Consider the following 23,955-nt stretch of genomic DNA (forward strand, 5'->3'; position numbering starts at 1 on the left):
GTATCTTCGACTCCAACATTGACATCAACAATCTCAATAACTAGAGATTATCGGACAAGCCAAGAAGCACTAAACGATATTTATACAAGTTTAGTGCTAACAAAATTACATAGTACTTAGATGTCAATACATATGGGATTAGATTCACATGGACATATTTTAGCCCATACTTGCACATTTTTAAGATGTTACTAACAAGTAACAAAAGATGAGAAGGAATCTCACATCATGCACACATAATAACATAAGTCTACCAGTCCAATGCAGATGCGCCATGAGTAACATCAATATTCTTCGCATGCAGCGCCCATTTCTTGCGTTCCTGGACCCATAAATGTTAAAGACATGAGGCGAAGAAACGAGTAAATAAGGGGGGGGGGAACATAAAAGCAATCCAGCAGCACCTTGGCTGAGAGAGAAGGGGAGACTTCATCTAACGCAGCCTCAAAATCTTCATTTGTGATGGTCATGTTACCCCCACAGGACAATAATGGTCGATCAATAGCGAACTTAGAAGCTTCTGCCACCTGTTGTTTAAGAAAACTTACCACTTCTCAGTATTTCCCTCAAACTACATCTGAGAGAAAATCGTTGCCAAAACATTATATTGATGTTGAACTAATAAGACAAATGTATCATGAATTATCACATTTTTCAGAACAATCTCAAACTGTCTGACTTTGCAAATTGGTCAACTAATATTACATCGATAGTTCATGATAGAATTAACAGAATAACCATAGCATGCATTACATTTGAAATTCTACCACATAAATGATGTGCAATGTTCCCTTTAACTCCTTTTAATTTGCTTAACCTATGCAGCTATTATAGTTAAACAAGAACAATAACAATTTTCGTCATTCATAAGGAGTTGACAAGAATAACACTTACCAATGCAAATAGATCAGAGCCACTGAAATTTTCACAAGCGGAGTCTTTTCCTAGAGCCATCAGATCCACTTCTGCATCTATTGGCTTGTTTCGAGCAAGAATCTTCAATATCTCTCCCCTTTCATCTGGAGTAGGAAGAGGAGCATACAACATCCTACCAAAATCTTCTTTGATGAGCGAGATACGCTCCAGATTCTCTAGCCTGCAATATGTCAGCAAGGTAAGAGATGCCAAATAAGGGCCCTGAAAGAAGGATAAACTCTTTGAGCAAAATATTTCTCCCTTTGCAACCATGAAGCACCACATACCTACTTGATGTAGCAATCACATAAACACGCGATTCTTTTCTCATATCTCGGAAATGGGTCCATATCTGCAATACTATCATCCTCATTAGCTTAATATGTAGATTTGCTAAATAATGAATACATTTATAGGTAAAACAACATTTGCAAAGTGCCATTTACGGACCAGCCAATATATCTCCGACTTCCATGCATTTTTGTTCCTCTCCAGATCTTCGTCTGTGAAATTATCTACGGACAACAAGTCCAACTGATGGAAAAGGATGTTGGTCATAAGAGATCTATATCATTCAATGAACACCGAGACACAAATAGCATTTGAGTTGAGCATGTTTTAGCCAAGATATTTGGAAAAAGAAAGGAAAAGAGAGGACGCCATATCTAAGACCTGTAAAATGCTAGTGCTGGAGACAAAGAAACAAAAAGACCAGAGATAATTCTTAGCGATTTCAGGAATGCTAGGACTTTGTATCAACTAAGGAGACCTAAGTGAACATTTCATTACATGAGAACAGCATAATGTCCCTTTTTTCTTGTTCAAATACAAAGCAAACCACAAAGCCTTTACGGATACTATCTCTCTATTTTATTAGGTTGATTGCATGTCATTTATAATAAGTTTCTTTACAAGGAGGGTGAGTGTTTACACAGTAGGAATAATACCATTATCAACAAGCTTGGAACTAAGTAAAACAAATTGACAGAAGTACCTCATCAAATAAAACTACACATGGAGGCTGACTTTTTGCACGTTTGAAAATATTTTTCACAAGCTCCTCAGGCCACGTCAAATTCAAAAGGTCATCCACCTATATTGAGAACAAAAGTATCAGTTATCACAATAAAGAATCAATGATCAATATTGATTACCAACTATATTAAGATCAAATGTTAGGAAAGAGAGAACCTTGATATGCATGAAATTCGCTCCTGCTTCTCTAGCTAAAGCCTCAACAATCGATGTCTTTCCACAACCCGAAGGACCATAAAGGAAAAAGGAGGTCGGCAAGTTCTTCACCACAATTTCCCCAAGAGACTGTAAAAGATAAGCTTACTTAGACAATGTTAAGTCGGAGAGTTGAGCAAGAAAAAGGATAATATGGAAATCTCATCTCACCAAACTTTTATTCTCAATGTTCAGCAGGCTAGTAACAAGATATATGATGTAAAATTGTGCAAGTTTGGAAGAAGAGCAAACATATGATACAGGAAGACTTGATAATACAAGCATGTAAAAACTTGACATACCAAATCGGAATTGCTAAATGAGAGTCATGACTCATGAGACAATCAACTATCAATAAATTAGGAAAAGAAACTACCTTGTGTAGTTAAGAAACTATATATCCTTAACATATGATGGTAATACTCACAGTAATTAAAGTCCTCCAAATATAAATCAGCTCAACTAAAGGAAAGGGAACTACCTCATAAAGTTGTGGAAACTTTATAAGCTTAACTATGCGGCGTTCAAGTTCCAATTTCAACAATTGAAGGCCTCCAACATCATCCCAGTTTTTATATGGTGTGGGGGAAAAAGCTTCCATTTCAGCACGTGGTCGTACCATATCATTAGCTTTCTGCCATAAGTTTGTTTTCAATTATTATGCCCGATGGTGAAATGTAAAAGTTTTAACATGAACAAAAGGTCTCGCTGAAGGGATATATGCCTATGCCAAAACTTAACAAGAATAAAAAATCTACTATCAGGGATAATTTGGAAAACTTGAGAGACGGACACTATGAAAAGAAGGTAGCTACACAAGGAAATGATGGTTGGACAAGATAGAAGCCTTATGTAAGTTAAACAAAAAAAATATGACACATCAAAGCTTTAAACCGTGCATAATCCAACCATTGCACTAAAGAAGTTGAAACAAAAAGACCAACACCAGACTCAAGTTAGGGGAAGGTACTTTATTTTAAAGAAGAAAAACGGCAATCTTGTCACACATCTATGCGTAATGCCTATACATAACAAGAAACATGAAGAATTTTGAAAAGTGTAGCAAAAATGAAACCCCTCCATATGTAATAGGTCCTTGACCTATCGAGCCTGAGCACCACGAATTGAACAAGCAAATAGAGGAGAAGCTAAACCCAAGTTGAGGTGCTAGGGGGAGATTTCCACCAGAAACAAGAATGAGAATAAGTTTATACTTTATTTCTCAATGCTTCATTGTTTGCAAGATCTCCTTTAAATAGGAGAGGAAATCTAAATCTAGAAGAACTATAAAATACTTAATGAAATTATAAAAGATATGCTAAATCTTAAAGATATGGTTAATAGGAAAAAAAAAAAAGAAAAAAAGAAAAGGCAGATTGTTGACGTTGCTGTTGCCGAGCTGATTGGGCGGGCTTGGTTGGATGGCTCGAGTAACTGTTCCAAGTCCCTATCAATATGCCTATTGTTTATCCACAATTCTGCCTATGCCCTAGGTAATACGCATATCAAGGCATGTACTCCCCTGGCCCCTTCAACCCTCTACCCTCACCCTTCAAACCAAACAGAATGATGGTTTTTATATATTCCACTTCTCGTCTGCTCGCCACATAGAATAGCATGAAGGTAGGGTGTAACATATTACTTACCAACAAGGCAACAAGCCCAGACAGAATTGGCTATCTAGTTGTCATCACATACCAATGGTTCCTTCTCATGTTTAACATAACTCTTGTCAAGTAACACAAATGAAAGGGGGTGCAATGGTCCGTACTTATAGTTTTAGAAGAAAAAAGAAAAAGAAAAAACTCTTTTTATGATATTAAAAAGAGGGAACATCTTTTTTAGTCTACGAACTTTGCCAAAGTATCATTTTAGGTCCGTGAACTTTGAAAATATCATTTCAGGTCCATCAACTATGGGTTAATATCATTTGAAGTACTTTTTTACTACTTCCAAGTTTTATAGGACGAAAATACCCTCGATAACTTAAAGGGTATATATTTTTAATAAACTTATCATATACTCATATTTTTTATAAATATCTTTATAATATATTTTTGACAAATTTTCTAAATATAATTTGACCTTCAATATTATCACTTAATTATGTGACATGCAAGTAAAATTGTTTTTCTTCAATTTTTTATATTAAAGAATTTTAAAATTGAATAAAGAACTTTTCTTTAATAATAAAATATTAAATAAGGATCTATTCTTGCATGTCACAAAATTAAGTGATAATATTGAAGGTCAAATTATATTTAGAAAATTCATCAAAAATATATAGTAAAGATATTTATAAAAAAATATGAGTATAGGATAAATTTATTAAAAATATATACCTTTTAAGGTATCAAGGATATTTTTGTCCAAAAAAACTTGGAAATAGTAAAAAAGTACTTGAAATGATATTAACCCATAGTTGATGGACCTGAAATGATATTTTCAAAGTTCACGGACTTAAAATGATACTTTGGCAAAGTTCGTGGACCAAAAAAGATGTTCCCTCTATTAAAAATAAGAAACAAATAAGTGGAAAATTATAAATTAATTACATATCTGTATTGATAGGAGTAAAGGTGGAGAAGATGGATAATCGGCTATAGAGAATAAGGAACACAACAACCAACTAAACGGGAAATCTAAAGACCAAAATAGTACTACCTCCGATCCATTCAAAATGTCCATCTTTCCTTTTTAGTGTGTCCCACCTGAGATGTCCACTTTCTATATTTGGAAATAAATCCCTCTCTCTCTCTCTCCCCTCATTAAAATATTCAATTACTTTTTTCTCTCTACTTACTTCATTGAACATCTCCTCCTAAAATCCCATGCCACTCAAAAATGTGGACATCTTGAGTGGGACAGAGGGAGTACTAGCTTTGTCCCTCGTTACGTTAGTCATTTCTTTTGGGTATGGGATTTAAGAGATAGTGTTTCATGGTTAAGTAGAAGAGAAAAAAAAATTAGGAGAGAGCATAAAGTAAGACGGAGAACAAAGTAACAGATTTAAATTTGTTATTTTTTGCCTTAAATGGAAATGAAAATGACTAAAGCAACATGGAACCTGGATTACAACTCAAGTAACATCGGAAGGAGGAAGTATAACATAACTGAATAGAAAATGATTGAACAGCTTTGGAAGGGCCAAACCTCCAAGGAGGGCAACAAACGGCAATCGGCAGTAGCACACAGCTTGCGAAAACAAAATTCTATGGAGATTTTGAAACCAATAAACAGGCTCTACTAAAGATTCCTACATGAAACAAAATTCTAAAAAACTAAAGACTCCTAAACCAATTCAAATTAGGAAAAGATAAGTAACATACTAAAAATACTTGACAAAAGTCCGTAGAGAGAGTGAATAAGATTCGTACTTGTAGGGAGTACAAGAGGATTACCATAAAACACTCCAAGGGTAATTTGAACTCCTCTATTTGTTCATCTGAAAATGGTATTCCATAAGCCTCATACATGTCTTCAAAATCCAATCTGCAAGCTCTCGGAAAAAAGACATCTTTGAAAGCAATCATACGAGCCTTATTTACTAGTTCTACCAAATCTCCTGCTACATAACCCTGAGTATACTTTACTACCCTCCCACGATCAGAACCCTCTTCAAACTCATCATTACGTATTAGAACTGTAAGTATGCCATGCTGCTCAATTTCACTTGGAACATTAAAAAGATATTCATGATCAAACCGCTGCCTTAAGGCAAGGTCAAGAGCATCAATCTTATTGGTTGCTCCAATTGTCAGCACATAGCCACCGCGTCCAATATTAAATCTTTCAGAATCAGAACCGTCATTCACAGGTTCCTTCATGCAAGCCATCAACTGTTTTACTGGGCATCGTAACAAGCTTTCTGTTTCTGAAGTCAATGCATCAATTTCATCAATGAACACAATAGATGGTGCATTCTTGTATGCTCTGCAGAACAACTCTTGGATACCTGAACATGGTTCAAAACAATGTCAAATGGGAAAGAATGCAAACAAAGTATGATGGTTGAGGATTAATTCGACTAAACACTATCCTTAGAAAAGTGAATTATAAAAAAATATAGAGTTAAAAATGTTGAAAAGTCAGAAAGATTAGTGACACAGTGGTTTAGAAAGAGAAATCGAAGTGATAGGAAGCCTCTTTAATAAAAAAGAACAAGTAGAAAAGTTAGCCAAAGCTAAGCATATGATTCTCTGAGATTAATTGCACTCATGCGATTCCGGATATGGCGAGCAGAAATGTATAAGAGAGTGAAGCCAGCTGAGCTGTTTTTGGTATATAAGTAGAAAAAACAAGATAGCATATAAGTATATGACCCACACGTCCATATAAGCCAATTTTAAACAAATAAGACTCCATAAGCAAGAACATGCGCTTAAAGCTGACAGTAACGTGTCACAATAATGAAAACACATCACACCATTGCACAGAGAAGCCATACATTGCACTCCCTTTAAATAACTGCACTCAATACTCAATAGACACCAGCATTCCAACAAACACATCACACAATTTTCACAATTAGGTCATAAGATGCAACTGCAATCCCTCTAAATAAGCTGCATTCAGTGGCCATCCGTGTTCCAGCAAAAGCATTACACAGTTTGCAAACATAAGCCGTGCAATGCAGTCCCTCCAAATAAACTGCATTTGATAGACACCAGCATTCCGGCAAACACCCCATACAATTCACATGATTAGGTCCTACAGAGCAACCCCAAATAGACATTCATATTCCAACAACAAAATTACAGAAAACACACAATTAAGTTCCAAAATGCAGCAGTCTTGACATAAAACGCAATACCTGAAACTCCAGACTTCAACGAAACAGCAGAAGTTTCATAGAACGGCACTCGGGTCTCATTGCCAATGGCTCGAGCAAGCATGGTTTTCCCACAGCCCGGTGGCCCGTGTAACAGAATTGAGGTTGTAGGTTTGCATCCAAAGTGATGCAGTAGCTTCATCTGGAACATCGGGGCAATCACCTCCTCTTTCAAACACTCCAATATATGATACATCCCACCAATATCCCTAAACATTGGCCACTTAACCTCATTCTTCTTCACCTCTCTCATGCTAACCCCTAATTTATTTCCTTGCACAATATCCCCAATTATCGCCATATTATCCCCATTCGCATCCTTATTACTCCTAGCAGAATCCAGTTCCTGACCGTTAGAATCTGAATGACTTGCTGAAGCAGAACCCCTAGCTACCTCAATTTGCCGATTCGCATTCCGACTCTCGTCAAATTTGAGCCTTTTCGCTGCTGGCTCGTCCACGGCGCTCACTCTCCTGCACCAGAGCGGAGTGATTTTCGCGATGCGTTCGATTAGGAGGTTGCGGTTGGGAGGGGAGAATGTGAGAGGGAAGGTGGAGCAGATGAGCTGCACGATTTGCGCGTCGCTGAGGTTTTTGGCTCCGGCGGGGGCGGACTCGATGAGACAGCGCAGAGTTTGGTCATGACATTGAAGGAGACACTTGGCGACGCGGTCGCTTAATCCGGCCATGCTCAATTGTTCGCCGGAAATAGGAGTTTCCCGGTGACCGGAGGCCATGTTTAGGTCACTGCAAGTTGCAGTGTGTGATAATTTAGCCGCCTCCTGCTGCCGTTCTCGCCGGCGTTCACGCTTTGTACTATGCAGGCTACAATGGGTTCTCGTCAGAGAAAAAGTTGGAGAAAAACGAGGGAGGAAAATACGTTGGTGCGGGAAATGAAAAAATTTGATGTTTATGGAATAAAAACTTTAAAATTAAAAAATAAAAAATAAAAATACACGTGTTGAAGGCAGATGATCAGATCAGCCCTTAGCCCTTATTCCACAGTGGGGCTAATAAAAGAGGGTTCATTTTCAAATTTTATTCACATTTTATCTCTATTTTTCTTATTTTGTTCTTACCAGGAGTATTATTTAACATACAAATTTTTTTTCTTAAAAACTCATGGCTCAACATGTTGGGTGAGGAATCATGAATCCATGATCAAGATTTTACTAATAAAAAATTGTGCCTAACTCTAAATAAATCAAATATTAAAAGCAACCTCTGCTAGATTATAAAAAAGTAAAGCTCACATCCCACTAACTTTTTATACCCATTTTATTATATAAAGTCAAACAATTTACATTATCAAAAGAGACCATTTTGCCCAAAAACTAAACTGACGTAGGACGTGAAACAAGAATACACAACATTCTCCGAGCACAGATCATGATTATGAAGGGCTGAGCAGTTTGTTCTGCTCTGCCCACTCACTTATCGAAGTGTTGAACTTCTACTAAGTTTATGTTCTTCGTTTAACCGTTAACCACATCTTTAAGAATATCTGTCTCACTTGCACCATTCCTCCGAATAAAGTAAATTTAAAGACCCTTAATATTTGAGAAAACAAAAATAAGACTATTCACTTGTCCATTTGTGACCGCCGGTGAGTAACAAAACTGCAGATTATGGGAATAGCAAAAAAGCACTAAACTATATTTATACAAGTTTAGTACTACTAACAAAATTACTAATATCTCAATAGATATGAGAGGTCTTCAACATTTTAAAGATGTTACTAACATGCTACAAAAGACGAAAAGGAAACTCACATCATGCACGCATAAATAAGTTAAACATAAATCTACCAGTCCATCACAGATGAGCCCCGAACAACATCAATCTTTTTCGCGTGTAGCGCCCATTTCTTGCATTCCTGGACCCAAAAACATCAAAGACGTGAGGTGAAGAAACATGTAAATAAAGGGGGGGAAAACATATAAGCAAACCAGCAGCACCTTGGCCGAGAGAGAAGGGGAGACTTTAGCTAACGCAGCCTTAAAATCTGCATTTGTGATGGTCATGCTACCCCCACAAGACAATGCTGGTCGATCAATGGCGAACTTAGTAGCTTCTGTCATCTGTTGTTTTAAGAAAATTTACCGCTTATCAGTATTTCCCTCTTACTACATACTCCCTCGTCGACTTTGACCAATCGGTCAACATTGTTAGTTCATGATAGAATTGACAGGATACCCATAGTAGTATATGTATATTTGAACGTTTACTATTTTATCACACAAAAGATGTGCAATGTTCCCCTTTATTCCTTTTAATTTGCTTATTTTGTGCAGCTATTATAGTTAAACAAGAACAATAATAATTTTCTGTCGTTCATAAGGTTTTGACAAGAATGACACTTACCAATGCAAACAGATCAGAACCACTGAAATTTTCACAAGCAGCGTCTTTTCCTAGAGCCATCAGATCCACTTCGGCATCTATTGGCTTGTTTCGAGCAAGAATTTTTAATATCTCTCCTCTATCTTCTGTAGTAGGAAGAGGAGCATACAAAATCCTACCAAAATCTTCTCTGATGAGCGGGATACGCTCCAAAATCTCTAGCCTGCCAATATGTCAGCAAGGTAAGAGATGCCAAATAAGGGCCCATGAAACAAGGATAAACTCTTTGAGCAAATTATTTCTGCCTTCGGAACCATGAAGCACCCCGTACCTACTTGATGTAGCAATCACATAAACACGCGATTCTTTTTTTAAACTTCTGACTTGGGCCCATATCTGCAATAGAAGATATTATCATCCATATAAGCTGAATATGCTAAAGTAAATAAATTACAAAGTGCCATTTTATGGACCGCTCTATATTCCTCCGACTTCCATATATATTTGTCCTCCTCTAGATCTTCATCTGTGAAATCATCTCGGGATAACACGTCCACCTTATAGAAAAAGATGTTGGTCATAAGAGATCTACATCATTTAATGAACACCGAGACATGCATAGCATTTGAGTTGAGCATGTTTTAGCTGATAATATGGAGAAGGAAAGGAAAACACTAGTGCTGGAGATAAAGAACCAAAAACACCAGATATAATTAGCAATTTCAGGAATGTTAGGACTTTGTATCAACTACTAAGGAAATCTAAGTGAACATCTCATTTTTTGAGAACAGCTTGATGTCTCTTTTTTCTTGTTCAAATACATAGAAAGCCACAGAGCCTTTTATGGATACTATCTCAATATTTTATTAGGTTGATTAAATGTAATTTATAATAAGTTTATTTACAAGGCTACTCAGGCATTCCACTTCTCCCCTTTCCTTAGTATTCCCTCCGTCCCACTATATGTGAGTCGTATCCCGTTTTTGGCCGTCCCACTATAAGTGAGCCATTTCCCTTTTTTTCAAGTAAAGAGCAAACATTACTCTCTTGTACTTTATTCTATATCTTACTTTATTATCGCTTCACTTATCTACTTTATTCTTTCTACTCATAACTAACTAAACATAATTTTGTTAGATCTCGTGCCCAAAAGAAATGATTCACTTATAGTGGTACAGAGGGAGTATTAATAATTCTCTGTTTGTATAAGTGGATAATGGAGATAAGTACAAGCAATACTTGGGCTAAAAAGTTACCTTAGGGTCGAAATTTGGGCTACAGTGAAGAATGACCACTAGGAATAATACCACTATCGACAAGATTGGAACCAAGTAAACGGAAGTACCTCATCAAAGAAAACTATGCATGGAGGGTGAGATTTTGCACATTTGAAAATATTACCCACCATCAACTGGCTCCACTCAAACTTTGATAGTTCATCGCCCTGTATGGAGAATCAAAATAACACAATAAGGAATCAATAATGAATACCAACTTTATTCAGATCAAATGTTACCAAAGAGAGAACCTTGATATGCATGAAATTCGCTCCTGCTTCTTTAGCCAAAGCATCGACAGTCAAAGTCTTTCCGCAACCAGAAGGACCATAAAGAAAAAAGGAGGTCGGGTTCTTCACCCCACTTTCCCAAAGAGACTATAAAAGATAAGCTTATTTAGAAAATGCTAAGCTCCAAGAGTTGAGCAAGAAAAAGGATGATTGGGAAATCTTATATCACCAAGCTTTTATTCTTGATGATTTCCAGCGGACTAGTCACAAGATATATGATGTAAAGTAAAACTGTGCAAGTTTAGCAGAAGAGCAAAAATATGAAACAGGAAAACTTGATAATGCAAGCATGTAAAAGCTTGAGATGCCAATTGCTAAAAGAGACAATCGGCTATCAATAAATTAGGAAAGGGAACTACCTTATGAAGTTAAGAAACTATATATGCTTAACTATATGATAGTAATGCTCACAGTAATTGAAGGCCTTTAAATATAGAATAGCTCTACAAAAGGAAGGGGAACTACCTCATAAACTAGTGGAAACTTTATAAGCTTAACTATGCGGCGTTCAAGTTCCAATTTCAACAATTGAAGGCCTCCAACATCATCCCAGTTTGTATATGGCGTGGTTGAAAATTCTTCCATTTCAGCAGATGGCCAAACCTTCTCATTAGCTTCCTGCCATAAGTTTGTTTTCAATATTTAAGCCAGATTGTGAAAAGTAGGAAGTCTTAACAAATGTTAGGTTCTATCATAATGTCTATAGGATAACGAATATATAAAGTTCATATTTATTTCCATGGCTATGCCAAAACTTAACCAGAACAAACGATCTAGTTTCAGGGGGAATTTAGAAATTTTGAGAGATACATTATGAAAAGAAGGTTGCTGGATAAGGCAATGATAATTGGACAAGGTGAAACCTTATGTTAATTTTACAAAACAATATGATACCTAAAAGTATTAAACCATGCACAATCCAACCAATTAACGCAAAGTGATATGCTAAAGTAAGTTAGGGTGTAACAGTTTAATGTACAACAAGCCTAGACAGGATTGGCTATCTAGTTGTCATCACTCATCGTCATCGCACATCAATAGATCTTTCTCATATTTTTACATTAGTCATGTTAAGTAACATAAATGAGGTATAGTTATAGGGGAAAAAACTCTTTTTAGTTTTAGAAAATTATAAATTAATCAAATATCAACACTGATAGATAAAGGAGGATAAGATGGATAATCGGCTACAGAATAAAGGAACACAACAAAACCACTGAACAAAGATGAAAAAGACTCTAAATAGCACTACCCCTGTCACAGGTTACTTGAGTCATTTCTTCCGGGCACGAGTTTAAGAAAGTGGCGTTTAATGGTTAAGTACGAGAGCAAATAAAGTATGAGAGAATAAAGTAGGAAAAAAAAATAAACTATGGGAAAGAATAGAGTAAGAGAGTTTAAATGTGTTATTTTTTGCCATTAATGGAAATGACTCTAGCAACATGGGACAACCCGAAAATGGAAAAGACTCAAGTAAAATTGGACAGAGGGAGTACAAGTATAAATTAATAGAAAACGATTACAAGATAATGTCTTCAGAAAGGCCACACTTCCAAGGAGGGCAACACACAACTTGCGCCAGCAAAACTCTATTAGATATCTGGAGGCTTTAAACTGATAAACGCACTCTACTAAAACTCCTACTTGAAATAAATTCTTAAAAACTAAATACTCCTAAACCTACTCAAATTTAAGAAAGGATAACTAAAAGATAAATTTGAAAAAGTATTTAGAGAAGGCATGAATACGGTGTGTATCTAATACTCAATGTTTTTACCAACATGTAGGGAGTACGAGAATATGATTACATGAATACTGTCCAGGGTCAATCTGACTTCTTCCAATTCTTCATTTGAAAATGGTTTCCCATAAGCTTCAGACCCATATTTAAAGCCCTTTTTGTAAGCTCTCATCCTAATGGCATCATTAAGAGAAGGCACACGAGCCTTATTTACTAGTTCTACCAAATCTCCTGCTACAAAACCCTGAGTCAACCTAGCTAACTTCTGCAAATCAAAATCATCCTCGACCTTATATTTGCTTGTTAGAACTGATAGTATGTCATGCCGTTGATAATTTTTTGGAACATCTAAAAGAAATTCACGATCAAACCGCTGCCTTAAGGCAGGGTCAAGAGCATTAGGTTTATCGGTTGCTCCAATCATCAGCACATAGCCATCAGGTCCACTATTAGATCTTTCAGAATCAGAACCGGCATTCACAGGTTCCTTCATGCAAGCCATCAACTGTTTTGCTGTCAATGCATCAATTTCATCAATGAACACAATAGATGGTGCATTCTTGTATGCTCTGGAGAACAACTCTAGAATACCTGAACATGCTTCAAAAAAGTCAAATGGGAAAGAAATGGAAACAAGGTAATGATGGTTGAGGATTAATTCGATGAAACACGATCCTTAGAAAAGTGAATTATACAAAAATCTAGAGATAAGGCTGTAGAGAAGTAAGAAAGCTCAGTGACACAATGGTTTAGCATGAGAAATTGAAGTGAATCAAAGGAAACCTCTATAACAAAAATGAACAAGTAGAAAAGTTAGCCTAAGTTAAGCATTTAGTTGATCACTGGATTAATTGCACTCATGTGATTTCCGATATGGTGAGCACAGCAATATATAAGAGAGTGAAACCAACTAAACTGTATTTAATTGAATATAATTCTACAAACATTCAATTTTGCAAACAGGTATCCCAATCACATGCAGAAGAACCAAGAGTAGTAGTAGTATAAATCCCACACTTCTGTATATGCCAATTTTCAAACAAATATGACTCCATAAGTAAAAAGTTAAGAACATCTTAGGTACACGAATGAAAACACACCACACCTTTGCACAGAGAAGTCATACATTGCCTTCCCTCTATACAACTGCAGGCAATAGACACCAGCATTCCCTCTTAATAAGCTGCATTCATTGGCCATTCATGTTCCAACAAAAGCATTAAACAGGTTGCAAACATAAGCCATACGATGCAGTTCCTCCAAATAAATGCATTTGATAGACACCAGCATTCCGCCAAACACATCACACAATGTACAAGATTATGTCATACAATGCAATCCTAAATAATCCGCATTCAATAGAAATTCATATTCCAACAACAGAAAATGCACAATTAATTGCACAATGCAGCATTCATGACATTAACCGCAATACCTGACACTCCAGACTTCAACGCAACAGCAGATGTTTCATAGAAAGGCACTCGGGCCTCATTGCCAATGGCTCGAGTCAGCATGGTTTTCCCACAGCCCGGTGGCCCGTGTAACAGAATTGCTGTTGTAGGTTTGCATCCAAAGTGCCGGAGTAGCTTCAATTGGTGCATCAACGCAATCACATCATTTTTCAAATACTGCATCATATCCGACAAAGGACCGTACCCACCAATATCACTAAACATTGGCCACTTATTCTCATTCTTCTTCACCTCTCTCATGCTATCCCCTAATTTACTCCCTGAATCCCTAATTATAGCCATATTATCCCCATTCGCATCCGTATCCCACCCATCACCACCATATCTATGACTCCTAGCAGAATCAAGTTCCCAACCGTTAGAATCAGAATAACTAGCTGAAGCAGAAGCCTTAGCTACCTCAATTTTCCGATTCGCATTCTGACTCTCGATAAATTTTGGCCTTTTCGCTGCTGGCTCGTCCCCGGCGCTCTCTCTCCTGCACGAGAGCGGAGTGATTTTCGCGACGCGTTGGATTAGGAGGTTGCGGTTGGGGTGGGAGAATGTGAGAGGGAAGGTGGAGCAGAGGAGCTGCACGATTTGCGCGTCGCTGAGGTTTTTGGCTCCGGCGGCGGCAGACTCGATGAGACAGCGCAGAGTTTGGTCTTGACATTGAAGGAGACACTTGGCGATGCAGTCGCTTAATCCAGCCATGCTCAATTCTTCGCCGGACATAGAAGTTTCCCGGTGACCGGAGGCCATGTTTACGTCACTGCGAGTTGCAGTGTATGATTATTTAGCTAAAGCGAGCTAAGACCAAATATATTAATACGGACGGCAAGCACGCGCTGCACTACTAGGTTTATGACTTCGTCGTCAGAATCGCTATCGGAAAACATTGATTAAATATAATAGAAAGGGAAAATGTATTGAAATAGAGAGAATATAAGATCTTGGTGTGGAGAATTTAAGAATGAGAGGTTGTATTTATAGTGGAAGAAATGAAATAAGAAATAAAATAAAAAAATAGAAATAAAAAATATTAGGTGAGAGGGTCGACTGGCGTCCCTTCCTCCACAATGGAGGGCCGATCGGAAGGCCCTTCTCAACGGCTAAGGCCGATACATCAGCCATATGGGGAGAGAAGGAGGGGACGCACGGCGACCCCGTTTCCACTATGATTAGGGGTGGGTAGGTACGGTATACCTTACCGAAACCACCATACCGTATACCTTATCGTAAATACGGTAAGCGAAAAAGTCATACCTTTACCTTACCAAAGTTTTCGGTATACCGAACTTCGATATACCTTATTTTCGGTATGACGAATTTCCATACCAATACCGTATCTCATTTTCGATATACCGTACCGAAGTTCGGTATACCTTACTTTTACAGTATACCTGACTTTCAACATCAATTAAAATAAAAAATTAAAGTTTCTAGAATATTATTTATATTTTATAATTTTAAAAATAAATTAAATATAATGTATTCATAATTATATTTATATTTTATGATAGATTTTATAATTTAAAAATATATAAAATATATTTTATATATAATTGTGTTTATATTTTTGTGGTATATACCTTAGTTTACGGTATATACCTTAATTTACGGTATATACCGAATTTCGGTATGCAGCGGTATACCGCGGTATTTGAAAATTCATACCGTTACCTTACCGGAATCTTTCGGTAAGGTATCATACCGTACCGAAAGTCACGGTATACCGAAAATTCGGTATTTTCGGTATTTTTTCGATACGATAAGGCCGGTATTTCGGTATTTCGGTATTTTTCCCCAGCCCTAACTATGATGGGGCGATGAGGGCCAATGGGGAAAACCCTCCTATCGGCCCTCCACTGTGAATGCTATTAGGTACTGCTACGTTCCAAAACAGTCTCTCTTCATTTCTACTCATATTCTACTTATTAATTTATTTATATATAAAAATTTATTATGGTTATTTAATTATGTCCCAAACGTCTAGGATTTACTTTTTAACTTTATAAGTAGGAGTTGTTCTCACAAATGTTCACGATAATTTTCTTCTTCCCCTAAATACCTTGCGTGAATTTGGAATGGATTTGATTTACACATTTTTGGTACCACTTGCACGAACAGCGTGTTCAATGGTCATTGCTACGATATGTTTTATTATCTCGCTGACGCTATTTATCCGAAATGATCAACGTTTGTAACTACCATTTCGTGTCTAACTGAGCACAAAAGAGACCATTTTGCCCAAAAACAAAACTCCACGTAGGACGTGAAACAATCGTACAACATTCTCCGAGCACGGATCATGTTTATGACAGGTTCAGACCAGTTTGTTCTACTCTGCCCAATCACTTATCGAAGTGTTGAACTTCTACTAATTTATGTTCTTCGTTTAACCGTTAACCACATCTTTAAGAATATCTTTCTCACTTGCACCATTCCTCACAATAAAGTAAATTTAAAGACCCATTATATTTGAGAAAACAAAAATAAGATTATTCACTTGTCCATTTGTGACCGCCGGTGAGTAACAAAACTGCAGATTATGGGAATAGCAAAAAAACACTAAACTATATTCATACAAGTTTAGTACTAACAAAGTTACTAATATCTCAATAAATATGAGAGGTCTTCAACATTTTACTAACATGCTACAAAAGACGAGAAGGAAACTCACATCATGCACACATAAATTAGTGGACATAAGTCTACCAGTCCATCGCAGATGAGCCCCGAACAACATCAATCTTTTTCGCGTGTAGCGCCCATTTCTTGCGTTCCTGGACCCAAAAATATCAAAGACGTGATGCGATGAAACATGTAAATAAAGGGGGGGAAAACATATAAGCAAACCAGCAGCACCTTGGCCGAGAGAGAAGGGGAGACTTTAGCTAACGCGGCCTTAAAATCTGCATTTGTGATGGTCATGCTACCCCCACAAGACAATGCTGGTCGATCAATGGCGAACTTAGTAGCTTCTGTCATCTGTTGTTTTAAGAAAATTTACCGCTTATCAGTATTTCCCCCTTACTACATACTCCCTCGGTCGACTTTGAGTTTGACCAATTGGTCAACATCGTTAGTTCATGATAGAATTGACAGAATACCCATAGTACATGTATATTTGAACGTTTACTATTTTATCACGTAAAAGATGTGCAATGTTCCCTTTTATTCCTTTTAATTTGCTTATTTTATGCAGCTATTATAGTTAAACAAGAACAATAATAATTTTCTGTCGTTCATAAGGTTTTGACAAGAATGACACTTACCAATGCAAATAGATCAGAACCACTGAAATTTTCACATGCGGCGTCTTTTCCTAGAGCCGTCAGATCCACTTCGGCATCTATGGGCTTGTATCGAGCAAGAATTTTTAATATCTCCCCTCTTTCTTCTGGAGTAGGAAGAGGGGCATACAACATCCTACCAAAATCTTCTTTAAGGAGCGCGATACGCTTCAAAATCTCTAGACTGCCAATATGTCAGCAAGGTAAGAGGTGCATAATAAAGGCACATGAAACAACGATGGACTCTTTGAGCAAAATATTTCTGCCTTTGGAACCGTGAAGCACCCGTACCTACTTGATGTAGCAATCACGTGAACACGCGATTCTTTTTTTATATCTCTAAGCTGGACCCATATCTGCAATGTGGGGATATGCTAAATAATAAATACTCCGTACAGTATTAGCAAAGACTATTTGCAAAGTGCCATTTACAGACCTCTCTATATTCCTCCGACTTCCATGCATATTCGTCATCCTCTAGATCTTTGTCCGTGATATCATATGGGGACAACACATCCAACTGAAGGAAAAGGATGTTGGTCATAAGAGATCTAAATCATTCAATGAACACTAGACATACATAGAATTTGAGTTGAGTGTGTTTTAGCCAATATATCTGGAAAAAGAAAGTTAAAAAGAGGACGCCATGTCTAAGCCCTGTAAAGTACTAGTGCTGGAGACAAAGAACCAGAAAGACCAGAGATAAATATTAGCAATTTCAGGAATGTTAGGACTTTGTATCGACTATCGACTAAGGAAGCCTAAGTGAACATTTCATTACTTGAGAGAACAGCTTGACGTCTCTTTTTTTCTTGTTCAAATACAAAGCCAACCATAAATCCTTAATGGATACTATCTCTCTATTTTATTAGGTTGGTTACATGTCATTTATACTCCCTCCGTTGCCTAGAAATAGGAACTTCGGAAACGGTATGAGTTTTAATGCAAAATTCGTAAAGTAAGAGAGAGAATGAGAAAAAATGGGTAAAGTAAGAGGGTAGTAGAAAAAGTAGTGAAATAGTGTTAGTGGATTGTAGGGTCCATTTCCTAAAATGAGAGTTTCTATTTTTAGGATACAGACCAAAAATGAAAGAGCTTCTATTTTAGAAAATGGAGGGAGTAATAAGTTTATTTACAAGAAGGGTATGTTTTTGCACATTAGGAAGAATTACCATTATCAACAAGATCAGAACTTAGTAAAACAGAAGTACCTCATCAAATAAAACTATACACGGAGGGTGAGTTTTTGCACATTTGAAAATATTTTCCATAATCACCTTGGTCCACTCAAACTTCAATAGTTCAGTCCCCTATATGTAGAACAAAGTAACAAAATAAAAGATCATTGATCAATAATGATTACCAACTATATTAAGTTTAAATGTTACCAAAGAGAGAACCTTGATATGCATGAAATTCGCTCCTGCTTCTTTAGCCAAAGCCTCGACAAGCAATGTCTTTCCGCAGCCCGAAGGACCATAAAGCAAAAAGGAGGTGGGCAATTTTTTCATCCCACTTTCCCCAAGAGACTATAAAAGATAAGCTTATTTAGAAAATGCTAAGTCGGAGACGCCAGATTTTATGTAATTTTGGTTTGTGAGTTGAGTAGAGAGAAAACAAAGTATGAAATAGAATAAAGTAGAGATGATGATGTTCCATTTTGGGAAATATGTCATTTAGAGTGGGACGGAGGGAATATGATGTAAAATTGTGCAAGTTTGGCAGATGAGCAAACATATGATACAGGAAAACTTGATAATACAAGCATGTAAAAACTTGACATACCAAATTGGGATTGCCAAATGAGAAAATAAACTATCAAAAAGCTATGTGTGAAAGTAAACTACCTTATGAGGAAACTATACATCCTTAACTATATGATGGTAATGCTCACAATTATTGAAGGCCTCTAAATATAAATCAGCTCAACAAGAGGAAAGGGAACTACCTCATAAACTTGTGGAAACTTTGTAAGCTTAACTATGCGGCGTTCAAGTTCCAATTTCAACAATTGAAGGCCTCCAATATCATCCCAGTTTTTACATGGTGTTTTGGAAAACTCTTCTATTTCAGCACATGGCCGAACCATCTCATTAGCTTCCTGCCATAAGTTTGTTTACAATATTTAAGCGAGACGGTGAAACATAAAGTTTTAACAAGAACAAAAGATCTAGTTTCAGGGATATGCCTATGCCAAAATTTAACAAGAACAAAAATTCTAGTTTCAGGGATAATTTGGAAAATCAGAGAGACAGATACACTGAAAAGAAGGTAGCTACATTAGGAAATGATGGTAGGACAAGATAGAAGCCTTATGTTATTTAAACCAAAAAAAAATATGTTACTTCAAAGCTTTAAAGCGTGCATAACCCAACCAGTTAATGCAATGCGATAAGCTAAAGAAGTTGAAGCAAAAAAGACGAACACCAGAATCAAGTTAGGGGAAGATACTTTATTTTAAAGAAGAAAAACAGCAATTGTGTCACACATTCATGCCAATGCCTATACATGACAAGAAACAGTAAGAATTTTGAAAGTGTAAAAAAGATAAAATCCCTCCAAATCCTTATTGTTTACCCAAAATTCTGCCTATGCCATCTAGTTTAATACACATATCAAGGCAACAACTCCCCTGCCCCCACCCTCACCCTTCAAACCAAACAGAATGATGGTTTTATTTATTACACTTCACGTCTGCTTGCCACATAGAATAGCATGATGGTATGGTGTAAGAGATTACTGACCAACAAGCCTAGACAGGATTGGCTATATACTTGTGATCACAAATCAATACTCATATTTTTATATTACTCTTGTCAAGTAATACTCCCTCCGTTCCATAGTAGTGGAGGCATTTCTTTTCGGCAAGCGATTTAAGAAAAATTGTGTTAAAGTAAAGAAAGAATAAAGTAGAAAATGAAAAAGGTAAAGAGATGAAGGGCAAATAAAGTAAGAAAGAGTAAAGTAAGTGAGAAGAAATGTGTTGACTTTTACTAAAAAGGGAAATGACTCCACTACTGTGGAACGGAGGGAGTTCAGAATTACAAATGAAAAAGGGGTTCAATGATCCGTACGTATGGTTTTAGAAGAAAAAAGAAAAAACTCTTTTTCGGATGCAAAAAATAAGAAACAAAAAAGTGGGAAATTATAAATTAATCAAATATCAATATTGATAGGAGTAAAGGCAGAGAAGTTGGATAATCAGCTACAGAGAATAAGGAACACAGTAAAACCACTGAAAAGGAAAGAAAAAGGCTCTCAAATAGTACTAGCTTTGTCCAACATTACTTGAGTCATTTCTTTTGGACATGAGATATAAGAAAGTGGTGTTTATTGGCTAAGTAGAAGAGAAAATAATGTAGGAGAGAGAATAAAGTAAGACAAGTAACAAAGTAAGAGAGATTAAATGTGTTATTTTTTGCTATAAATGAAAATGAAATGACTCAAGCCACATAGAACAGTCCGAAATGGAATACGACTCAAGTAACATGGAAGGAGGAAGTATAAAATATATTAATAGAAAATGATTAAACAGCTTCAGAAAGGCCACACCTCAAAAAACAGCAATCGGCAGTAGCAACAGCTTGTGACATCAAAATTCTACTAAAACATCTAGAGACTTGAAACTGCAAAACATACTCTGCTAAAGATTCCTACTTGAAACAAAATTCTGAAAAAACTAAAGACTCCTATACCAACTCAAAATTAGGAACGAATAAGATGTGTATCAAATAATCAATTTTTTTTAACAACTAGTAGGGAGTACAAGAATAGGATTACATGAATACCGTCCGTGGTTAATCCGTACTCCTCCAGTTCATCATCTGAAAATGGTTTTCCGTATGCTTCATACTCATCTTTAAAGCCCTTTTTGAAAGCTCTCGCCCTAATGGCATCACTAAAATCAAGGATACGAGCATTATTTACTAGTTCTACCAAATCTCCTGCTACAAAACCCCGAGTCACCCTAGCTGCCTCCCCAAGATCAAAACCATCTTCAACATTATGATTGCGTGTTAGAACTGATAGTATGTGATGCCGTTGATATTCTTTTGGAACATTTAAAACAAATTCACGATCAAACTGCCGCCTTAAGGCAAGGTCAAGAGCATTAGGCTTATTGGTTGCTCCAATCGTCAGCACATAGCCACCAGGTCCACTATTAGATCTTTCAGAATCAGAACCATCATTCACAGCTTTCTTCATGCAAGCAATCAACTGTTTTACTGGGCATTGCCGCCACAAACTTTCCGTTTCTGATGTCAATGCATCAATTTCATCAATGAACACAATAGATGGTGCGTTCTTGTATGCTCTGGAGAATAACTCTAGGATACCTGAACATGGTTCAAAAAAAGTTAAATGGGAAAGAATGCAAACCATGCATGATAGATGACGATCAAATAGATTAAACACAATCCTTAGAAAAGTGAATTATACAAAAGTTTAGGATTTAGGCTGTAAAGAAGTCAGAAAGCTTAGTGACACAGCGGTTTAGTTTAGCAAGAGAGTCGTATTGAATCAGAGGAAGCCTCTTTAGCAAAAATGAACAAGTAGAAAAGTTAGCCTGTTAAGCATTAAGTTGATTCACTGAGATTAATTGCACTCATGTGATTCCCAAAATGGTGAACAGCAATGCATAAGAGAGTGAGGCCAACTGAGCTGTGTTCGGTTGCATATGGAAAAACCAAGATAGAATATAAGTATATAACCCCCACATCCATATATGTCAATTTTCAAACAAATTAGACTCCATAAGCAAGAACATACTCTTAAAGCTGACAGTAACTTGTTTCTTAGGTCACAAATGAAAACACATCACACCATTGCACAGAAAAGGCATACATTTCAGTCACTCTAAATAACTGCACTCAATCCAGCATTCCGACAAACACATCACACAATTTGCATGATAGTGTGGTACCCCTATATAATCCTCATTCAGTCCCATAGAGGATTCCGTCAAACACATCACGCAATTTTCACAATCAAGTCATACGACGCAATTGCAATCCCTCTAAATAAGCTGCATTCAGTGGCCATTCATGTTCCAACAAAATCATTCCACAGTTTGTGAACATAAGCCGTACAATGCCGTCCCTCCAGATAAGCTGCATTTAATAGACAACAGCATTCCGCCAAAACATCACACAATTCACATGATTATGTCGTACAATGCAACCCTAAATAATCCGCATTCAATAGGCATTCATATTCCAGCAACAACATTACAGAAAATACACACTTAAGTTCCACAACGCAGCAATCTTGACATAAAACACAATACCTGAAACTCCAGACTTCAAAGTAACAGCAGAAATTTCATAGAACGGCACTCGGGCCTCATTGCCAATGGCTCGAGCCAGCATGGTTTTCCCACAGCCCGGTGGCCCGTGTAACAGAATTCCGGCTGTAGGTTTAGCTCCAAAGTGACGCAGTAGCTTCCACTGGAGCATCGGCGCAATCACCTCGTTTTTCAAATCACTCAAAAAATACAACCCACCAATATCACTAAACATTGGCCACTTATCCTCATTCTTCTTCACCTCTCTCATGCTATCCCCTAATTTACTCCCTGAATCCCTAATTATAGCCATATTATCCCCATTCGCATCCTTCTCTCTCTCATCACCACCATATCTATGACTCCTAGCAGAATCAAGTTCCCAACCGTTAGAATCAGAATAACTAGCTGAAGCAGAAGCCTTAGCTACCTCAATTTTCCGATTCGCATTCTGACTCTCGATAAATTTTGGCCTTTTCGCTGCTGGCTCGTCCCCGGCGCTCTCTCTCCTGCACGAGAGCGGAGTGATTTTCGCGACGCGTTGGATTAGGAGGTTGCGGTTGGGGTGGGAGAATGTGAGAGGGAAGGTGGAGCAGAGGAGCTGCACGATTTGCGCGTCGCTGAGGTTTTTGGCTCCGGCGGCGGCAGACTCGATGAGACAGCGCAGAGTTTGGTCTTGACATTGAAGGAGACACTTGGCGATGCAGTCGCTTAATCCAGCCATGCTCAATTCTTCGCCGGACATAGAAGTTTCCCGGTGACCGGAGGCCATGTTTACGTCACTTCGAGTTGCAGTGTATGATAATTTAGCGAAGCTAGCTGAGTTTAAATATTTGGGTACGTACTGTACCTACAAGCTACAACGTCTTCATTTTATTTTTTATTTTTTTCATTTTTTTTTTTGGCAAGAAATCATCATAGCAACTTCTTCGTCTGTATGTCCTAATTTTCCTTTTGTTAATTATCTCTCTTCATTTTTACTTTTATTATTATAGCTATTCAATTATGTAGAAGAGTCGGCCCTAAAAGACCTGTTTTGCTTTTCTTGGCAACTACTCCCTCAGTTCCACTCAAGATGACCACATTCTTAAGTGGCACGTGATTTTAGGAAGTATTGTTAAAAGTAGTCGTTACTAAGGGAATCCTTGTAAATTTCTTTTCCTCCGCTTATTGATATGCTTAAACTCAGCGGGTGATCTTGCCTAACCTGGGTCGCGGTCGAAGGTGTGGAGCCGTGAGGCACCGCCACCGTAGGGTCGTTGTTTGACACCCGTGGGAACGACACAGCGGCACGA

The 23,955-nt window shown here is 37.2% G+C and overlaps 3 protein-coding genes across 17 annotated transcripts; all 3 read right to left on the reverse strand.

The window, feature by feature from the left end:
* Positions 1-65: 65 nt before the first annotated feature.
* LOC125200757 (cell division control protein 48 homolog C-like) lies at positions 66-8,465 on the reverse strand. Of its 7 annotated transcripts, none has more exons than XM_048098513.2 (11): positions 6,959-8,465; positions 6,751-6,855; positions 5,547-6,100; positions 2,627-2,779; positions 2,107-2,235; positions 1,910-2,008; positions 1,366-1,449; positions 1,203-1,267; positions 895-1,096; positions 405-527; positions 66-322 (listed from the first exon to the last, which is right to left on the reverse strand). In XM_048098513.2, exons 1-11 carry the CDS (start codon positions 7,710-7,712, stop codon positions 251-253), a joined length of 2,340 nt encoding a protein of 779 aa, XP_047954470.1. In that variant the 5' UTR covers positions 7,713-8,465; the 3' UTR covers positions 66-250. The 7 variants fall into 7 exon arrangements, with proteins under 7 accessions (XP_047954470.1, XP_047954469.1, XP_088921441.1 ...); XM_048098512.2 differs by having other exon boundaries at positions 5,523-6,100; XM_089065315.1 differs by lacking the exon at positions 6,751-6,855.
* A 189-nt stretch (positions 8,466-8,654) lies between these two features.
* Positions 8,655-15,039, reverse strand: LOC148932846 (cell division control protein 48 homolog C-like). 7 transcript variants are annotated; one of them, XM_089065319.1, is made up of 10 exons: positions 14,062-15,038; positions 12,694-13,139; positions 11,351-11,503; positions 10,847-10,972; positions 10,664-10,762; positions 9,773-9,875; positions 9,654-9,714; positions 9,340-9,541; positions 8,934-9,056; positions 8,655-8,851 (listed from the first exon to the last, which is right to left on the reverse strand). In XM_089065319.1, the coding sequence occupies exons 1-10, from the start codon at positions 14,840-14,842 to the stop codon at positions 8,780-8,782; spliced, it is 2,166 nt and encodes a 721-aa protein (XP_088921445.1). In that variant the 5' UTR covers positions 14,843-15,038; the 3' UTR covers positions 8,655-8,779. The 7 variants fall into 7 exon arrangements, with proteins under 7 accessions (XP_088921445.1, XP_088921443.1, XP_088921444.1 ...); XM_089065317.1 differs by having other exon boundaries at positions 12,694-13,217; XM_089065318.1 differs by having other exon boundaries at positions 9,650-9,714; positions 9,792-9,875; positions 12,694-13,217; positions 14,062-15,037.
* Positions 15,040-16,612: 1,573 nt separating this feature from the next.
* LOC125210057 (cell division control protein 48 homolog C-like) lies at positions 16,613-23,519 on the reverse strand. Of its 3 annotated transcripts, none has more exons than XM_048109636.2 (10): positions 22,664-23,519; positions 21,157-21,713; positions 19,325-19,477; positions 18,777-18,905; positions 18,654-18,686; positions 17,813-17,896; positions 17,668-17,732; positions 17,359-17,560; positions 16,949-17,071; positions 16,613-16,866 (listed from the first exon to the last, which is right to left on the reverse strand). In XM_048109636.2, the coding sequence occupies exons 1-10, from the start codon at positions 23,430-23,432 to the stop codon at positions 16,795-16,797; spliced, it is 2,187 nt and encodes a 728-aa protein (XP_047965593.1). In that variant the 5' UTR covers positions 23,433-23,519; the 3' UTR covers positions 16,613-16,794. The 3 variants fall into 3 exon arrangements, with proteins under 3 accessions (XP_047965593.1, XP_047965588.1, XP_047965609.1); XM_048109631.2 differs by having other exon boundaries at positions 18,588-18,686; positions 22,664-23,516; XM_048109652.2 differs by lacking the exons at positions 16,613-16,866; positions 16,949-17,071 and having other exon boundaries at positions 17,439-17,560; positions 17,672-17,732; positions 18,588-18,686; positions 22,664-23,515.
* Positions 23,520-23,955: the final 436 nt, after the last annotated feature.

This window comes from Salvia hispanica, chromosome 2, assembly GCF_029641045.1.
Source record: "Salvia hispanica isolate PSC_SH4W2 chromosome 2, Shi_PSC_v1, whole genome shotgun sequence".
In the NCBI taxonomy this organism is placed as follows: Eukaryota; Viridiplantae; Streptophyta; class Magnoliopsida; order Lamiales; family Lamiaceae; genus Salvia; species Salvia hispanica.